This window comes from Limulus polyphemus, unplaced genomic scaffold (genome assembly GCF_000517525.1).
Source record: "Limulus polyphemus unplaced genomic scaffold, Limulus_polyphemus-2.1.2 Scaffold389, whole genome shotgun sequence".
NCBI lineage: Eukaryota > Metazoa > Arthropoda > Merostomata > Xiphosura > Limulidae > Limulus > Limulus polyphemus.
In genome coordinates this window covers 13,200-20,714 of record NW_013665999.1, presented here as the reverse complement: position 1 = coordinate 20,714, position 7,515 = coordinate 13,200, and the positions used below count along the sequence as shown (strand labels likewise).

Below are 7,515 nucleotides of genomic sequence, written 5' to 3'. Positions count from 1 at the left end.
ATTCACAACGAATGTCTCACGTGCTCGATTCAACAATACTCAGTTCAATTACACATTTTGCCGTCACGTTGTGACCATCTTATATATACAAGACTAACACATATCTAGTAAACACTAGAGCATTCATGAAGGAACAGGATATTTCTAGAGTCAATGACGTGTTACTAGCGTCACGTGACCTACGTTGTCATAACAGTACTTTAATTACGTTTTGAATGTAACTCAATAAAACCTCATGACATGTACATAAAAGGATGCCTGTAGTAAGAGGGTTAATAAGGAGCCCTCCTAGACTCAATGAGCCCCAACAGCAGAGGAATCAAGTAAAGAGGGACAGAGCAGAAGAAGAAGAACAGGCAAGTGTGGCAGAGAGAAGGGAACAAACTCTACCAGAAAATCCAACTGGAGTACAATGAAGTGCCCCAACAAAAGATGGAGGTAGGAAAGGAAACATAAGAGGGTGATGAGAAAAAGATGAAGACACAAAAATGGGGAACTGGAGATTGAAGTAGAAGGTAATGGGTCCAAGCAAGCAAAAGATATACCAAAGTCAGAGAACCTAAAAGAAAAAGGAAAGGATGAATGTTTGCAAGTCAGAACAAGAGTCATGAACATGAAGAGGATGAGGCATGTGGGTGCAAGTGTGGAGTTATTTGAGAAAGGAAACAATATAAACCTTAATATCAAGAGAAAAGACAAAGAAAACCAAAGAATTGGATTCATGGAACAAAGAATGGGGAATATTAAATAACACAGGCAAAAGATAATGAAAAGAATATACCTGAGAGAGCATTTCCAGAAATAGTATACATGGTTGAGGTCATTTCTAGGTTGTTAAGACAACATCCAAAGCAAATCAGGTTAAAATCATTATCCAACTCGTCACTCACAACTGCAGAGAAAGAATGTTGATTAAATGGAGAGGAGGAGGGGGCCTAGTACGAATGAGGTAATCCACTACACATTGAACAAAGGCTGTAACTACTCCAATAGTAAAGAAGTAGAAGTCACCACCACTTGAGAATTTGTGAAAAGAACTGAAGCTTTTGAAACAAAAGCCAAAGGAAATGAAAACCAAAGTTTCGTTAACAAATACAAATCTCGACAGATTGAACATGTCTATTCAATGCAATGCAGAGGAAACGAGAGATGTTATCACAGGTGCAAGTGCATAGGGGAGTTACTATGCATGGAGGTTGAGTTGCCCTCCAAGTGGTGGAGAGCTATTGTTGGATGATATTGTCATCATGCACCATCCCCCATTGACGTTAAACACATGAATTTAGATGGAAGTTAGCTCAAGGCTAGTAGCATGCAAATCTTGTAGGCAGACATATGAAGGAGATAGCATTTCTGTATGAGGAACTGAGTTATTGTCTAAGAAAATTTATTAGATGGCTGAAAGTCAAAGGCAAAACATATCTTCCTAGTTATAAAACAAAGAACAAAAAATTAATTTTAAAAGATTAAAAACACAGGGGAAAACAATTCCAAGAAATGAATCACCTGAAATTTTCATTAGTAAGAGATTATAAGAGATTTATGTTTGAAAAAATTCCAAATTTTGAAAGTAACCCCAAATAGTCCTCCAAGCCCATTCCTCTTGCTGTGGTTTTGCAAGACAGTAGATAGGGACTGTGGAAACCTTGTTAATCCATTCATGCACATCACTTAATTAGATGGCAAGCCATTTGAAGATTACACAGCAAAGACATTCAGCTACTAAAAAACCTTGAGTATTTTTAAATGGTGGAACATGAATAAATAGGTTCCAAACTACATGCAAAACACTCAACACTACTAGGACTGAAACTGAAGTCATACAACCAAAAAGTTTAAGAAAAGATCATCATCAGAATTTTGAAGTTACTGTAAGTTCATACAAAAAACAGACTTAAAAATTCCAAATGTTCTAAGATTAATGTGGATGAAAGATCTTTTGATAAGAAAATATTAAATATCTCCCAAAAATATCTTTCCTTGAAAATCACTGAGGAAAATTAGAATGAGTTCACATAATCAAAGATTCCACCAGAGGATGTAAGAATGACAAACCTCTTAGAACTTGACTTTATAAGAATCCCTAAAAGAGATGTAATCATATGCTGGCAATTAAATATATTATAAACAAGTTAGTACAACAGCTAAGACTTTTGAACTGATTCACCAATTTTAAACATTTTCAACTGAAAATGGGGGATAACATTGAAGAAGGTGGGAACAGATGCCAGTTATATTAACCCTAAGTAAACATGTGGGTCAAAGTGTGCATACCACAACCTTTTACAGAATACCATTCAACATTGTGTTAGGTATTTGATGTCGGAGTTATCAACTATTCATTTTACCCTAAATTGCTGACTTAGTGAAGTTTGAGGTGGAGGAGAGTATATAGAAGATACGTTATACAGGAATACAGAAAATAACTGTGGATATACATTTCACTGATTCTAGAAGCTATGCAATTGCAATATGTAAACTGTACAATGGACAAGAATATTTTTATTCTTCACAAGAACATCACCTTGCACTCTGACTTGTTAGAATCCAAGTAAGACAGACATCTTCACTTCAGACATATGTTGAGTACAAATACTTTTGTAACACATCTGAAGTTTTGTGTAAAACAGACTTGTACATTTTACAAAAAGCTTGCCAGATTTTATGTATACAAACATAGCAAATTCAGCATTATAGTCAACATTCCTTCTCCAATATCGGGTCAACCCATTGCTGTGCACATTCAGATAAGTAAGCTGAGCCATGACAGTGGAACACATAGGCACAGTGTGCAAACAGATACAGGTAAATTTTAAAAATTGTTTTTAAAAAATAAATGTTAACCTTCTCTTTAAGTACTGGTGACCAATAATACTACTTCATGCAAATTTCTTTATATCACTTGATAAATATAATACATTGTATAATTTATATGCAATTCCAAAACAAATACTCCTGTCTCTTAGAAATCAGCTACGTTAACCAAATTCTCATTCTGATCTAATAAATTTTCTTAAAGCCAAAATGAATAGTTCTTACTACTCTTGCAAGTAAACATCTAAAGCAGTCATAAAATATTCTAAATGCACTAAAACAAAATCAGAAACACCAACTACTACAAAACAATCAGTGTCTTATTAGATTTATAATAACTAAAATATCAAAATAAGCAAAAACTAGGACAGCATAGAAGTGTAGACAAAATCACAGTGTCATATATTTCGACTTGAAACATATATTTAGATAAAACATTCATTTTCAGTCAACTTACATTTCTTCCCGTGCTGAAACTATAATAATAATCAATACATTACGATATACAACAATGATCATACTTACGTAGCTCATTCCATTAGCCTCACATTCATACAATAAGTCATCCACTTCAAGCTGCTTCATTAACTCTGTTAATTTTCTAGCTTTCCGAACTTCACTTTGCTCGATAATGGTGCAGAGATATTCAGTAAGTTGCTCTTTTCTTTCCATTTTCTTGAAGAGTTTTTGCTTGGCCTCTACAAATTCCTTTTCTGCTTTATCATATCGTTTTCTAACAACAGAAAATTCATTGAACTTCAGAATTTACAGCCAACTTTCTACTTACAGCTTGTTTGGGTGTTTTTTTAAAGAGATTTTCCAATTACCCTTCATTTAATATGATAGACATCTTCCGTAAAAACAATTTAAGATTACCTTTTTTAATCCTAAACTGATGTACATGAAAATGTTTCATATATGGAACGTAGTACAAGATCTGTAACAAGCTGAAAATATGATTAATACCATTTCATGGGTTACTTTCTACAAATTTTCACAATACTACACTACTAGAACTAGATAAGCTAATCCTTCATTAAAAATAAATATCCTTACATTTCTTACTATAGCTCTAGTAAAGATTTTTGTCACAGTGTGTGTGTGTGTGTGTGTGTGTGTGTGTGTGTGTGTGTGGTAGATGATATATAATTCAGTGAAAAGAAATTCACTTTGATCCTAGACAAAAAAGACAGTACAATATTTACTATTTGGCAAGAAAACTTGTGATGATATTAGATGACCTCTTTGGAGAAATAAAAATGATTCATAATTTGGAAGCTGAAGTTTTATACGATATATTAAAATCGTGGCAATAAAAAAAATTTATAATCACCAACATTTCATACTTTTTAAATTCTATCATCAGCATAAAACACTTAAAAAATAACCAACAACTCTGTATGTATAAAATATATGTTTTAAAGTGAAAATTGTTGATATGGGCAGAAGTTTAGAGAGAACACATTAAAATGATTAATTATGTTTAAATTTTACAATACAGTCTGGTAGGAACTGCATGCTGATAAATCATCAAATTAAATAACTTAAAGCTTACAGTACTAGGTAGACAATGTTTAACAGGCACATAATGACAACCACACTTTTGTTTAAGTTAGTTGTAATCAAAAAGAAATTCTATTTGTGTAAATAGTCTGGTAATTTCTGGTAAATACTGTTAACCCTACATCAACAGCACTAGTCCATTGGACCAACCTCGTATCTGTGAAGCAATACATAATAATGTTTACTATAACTCTGAATTTACTATATATGTATCTTCATAACATTTGGCAAAATTTTAATAAAATTACAAATGTGTTGTGTACAAAAATCAGATTTTCTTAATAAAGTATTTTTTACTAAATATTTGTCGGGGAAACTGCAAGATGGTTTTCATGTTAATAATAAAGATACTTTTTCATCTCACAGGTTTCATGTTTCATTTGCATAACCATTAAAATTTCCTAAATGAATATCAAATATTTTTTTTTTGGTAAAACTTCGTATTTTATCTGTTATTTTCTTTACATAATACTAACTGTGGCAAAATGTATAATGACATGAAAAGTTGAAAAATATTAAAAAAATGAACAATACTCTTCTTCTTGTTTGAATGGATTATTTCAGTGAATTAATGGCTTTCTTATGTTCAGTTTCAAATGCTAACTTTTTCACATCTGTTTTCTATAATTTAATGGATTTATTACTGTAGTTGGTACCAAGTTGAGCATTAATCCTCCTGTCAAATGGAAATAAATCACAGCAGGGCATTAGTGCATATTGTAAACACCATGAATGACGTGTGCAAACCACATGATCTTTGTGAGTGCAAATCATAATTGTGCTAGGCCTAACTTTTTTCATTAAATTACTTCTTTAAATAAAAATTAATGTAGCTTTCAGAAAGGTATTTTATAACACAAAAAATATATCAAGCACTAGCACATAATGTCCTAAAACTATTAAAATTTAACTGGAACTCTAATTTAGCTATAAATAGGTTGAAAAAAAATTTTGTTAGCTGCTTAGCACTGAATATTAACATTAAAACACTAGCCATCTGAGGGTAATTTAGACCGAAAATGAAACAACCATAATATCATTCTGTTAGCCAGGAAATCACTCTTGCTATTGGTTATAAACATGTCCATCAAGTAAGGAAATGTGGTATAGATAAATCTATTCAAAGCTATAATAACATTGAAGGAACTTTACTGATAGGTGTATCAAAGTTATTTATATTTCAGCAATTCAAAACGATAGGTCCACATTTTGTATGCTGGACTGTCAATACCTATAGTTTGTGTTTCTAATTTGTGGACACTCTGAAACTCATAAAAAGGAATAATGAAAGTCTAAAAAGGAGAACTGAAAGGGGAGATGCATCATATGACACAGAGAAGTGGACTGAGAGTTTATTTCAATATTTCCCTTTGAAATTAATAAATCAAAACTTATATAAGTCTGCGAATCATAAACTACATTTTAATGTCAAGTTTATTAACATACATACTAGCAGATTCAGGGGGGAGTATGGGTTTGCAGCTACCTCCCCTCTTTTCATAATTTTGTACCCTTATGCTCTAAAGTGCACCCCATTGAACAATAAATCATTTCAATAAAATATTTTATTTCTTGCTTCTCCTAGCTACAGTCCTATAATTTATAATATTATATTTAAGTTTGATGTATTATCTGGCTGCATTGATATAAATGATGTTAAACTGAAATTATATGGTTCCCTATCCCGGCAACTGCACCCCCCTTTCCAAAATCCTAGATCTGCTACTGAACATATACTAGTAACAAGGTTGTACTATAATAAAATAATGAATGTAACAGTGTAAAAGATCATGACATTTACAGTTTGACTGAGCCATGATCGTAAGTTTAAATGAGCAAGTTATAAAGCAATATAAATTTTTTTCAGAAAATTAAAATTAATAACTATTAACTTATTACAACTTTTTTTATTAAAGCCATCTTATGCTAAGTAATATTATTTACATTCGTAGATTATAAGTAAGCAATATATTAAGTTAAAGATACACTACTGTTTAGTCCAAACAAGGTGAATACAAAGAATACATCACTGTGGCTAGTTATTTAACTAATGGCCACAAAGCCATATATTCACATTCATGAGTTTTGTAAAAATATCACATGCCAACAGAAGTATTACTAGATATTGTGCCGTGTGCAATTTCAGTTGACATGCATCTAAAACTGAAAACTGAACAAGCATGTTTGAGTCATGGTAAAGCTCTTAAGGCTATCTAAGATGTTATATGTAAAGTTCAATCCTATTTATTCGTAAAGAGTAGTCCAAGAGTTGGTGGTGGTTGCTGCCAGCTAGTTGCCTTCTCTCTGGTGAGAAGCTAAAAAGTATGGAAGATAGCAAACAGCCTTAGTATTACTGCCATAACTTTAAAAAAAAAAAGGAATATATACAACACATTACAGGAATTCAACTCACAAACCTCAAATCATGAGGCAACCTCCTAATTACCATGTCATTCTTGTCTATAAAAAGTGGAATTACATAATTATCAAACAAGTACAAAAAAAGATTTAAACTCACAAAGATCCATAAAACAAAAACAATACAAAAGTACAGCCACTAACCAACAGCAAACATGTTTATTTATATATATTTGTGTGATGTAGATGATGCTAATAATGAACAAACAAGACTGTCTGAAATGCTCATATACCTTAACTCTTTCAGCACGGCTCTGTTCCTAGGACTGACCTCGTAACCATTTTCTTCTTGTTATAGTTTTCATGCTATAACTTTTTAATTAGTAAGCATATGTTAACGAAATCTAGCAGATTATCAGTAAACATTACAATGCTTTCATTTGCAAAATATCAAATTTTTAAATTAAGTCTTGAGGTTTGTAAAGCAAAGTTTTTTTCATGCCTTTTTTTTCTTTTCACATGTTGCCTATCCAGCATTTAAAGTAATTTTCATTTTACAATTAAAGATACTTTTGTACATCAGAAAATTTTCAAATTTCACATGCAAAATTTTTATAATGTCCAGATAGTTACCAAATGTTTCTTAAGAAAATCTTTCTATTTCATTCGTTATTTTCAGTAACAAATCTCTCTACGGGATCGGTAGATTTGACCAATCTCGTAACCAACACAAAAAATTAAGAAATAAATAAAAATTATGCCTCTTTCATTCTAGAATGA

General features: G+C 31.7%; 1 protein-coding gene across 4 annotated transcripts in view; it reads right to left on the bottom strand.

Annotated features, from left to right (window-relative positions):
* Positions 1-7,515, bottom strand: part of LOC106457902 (RAB6-interacting golgin-like) — a 28,280-nt gene that overhangs the window by 10,953 nt on the left and 9,812 nt on the right. For all 4 annotated transcript variants that reach the window (XM_022383964.1, XM_022383966.1, XM_022383965.1 and 1 more), the window contains exon 5: positions 3,340-3,547. In XM_022383964.1, coding sequence (XP_022239672.1) covers positions 3,340-3,547 — 208 coding nt within the window. The remainder of the gene's footprint in view (positions 1-3,339; positions 3,548-7,515) is intronic.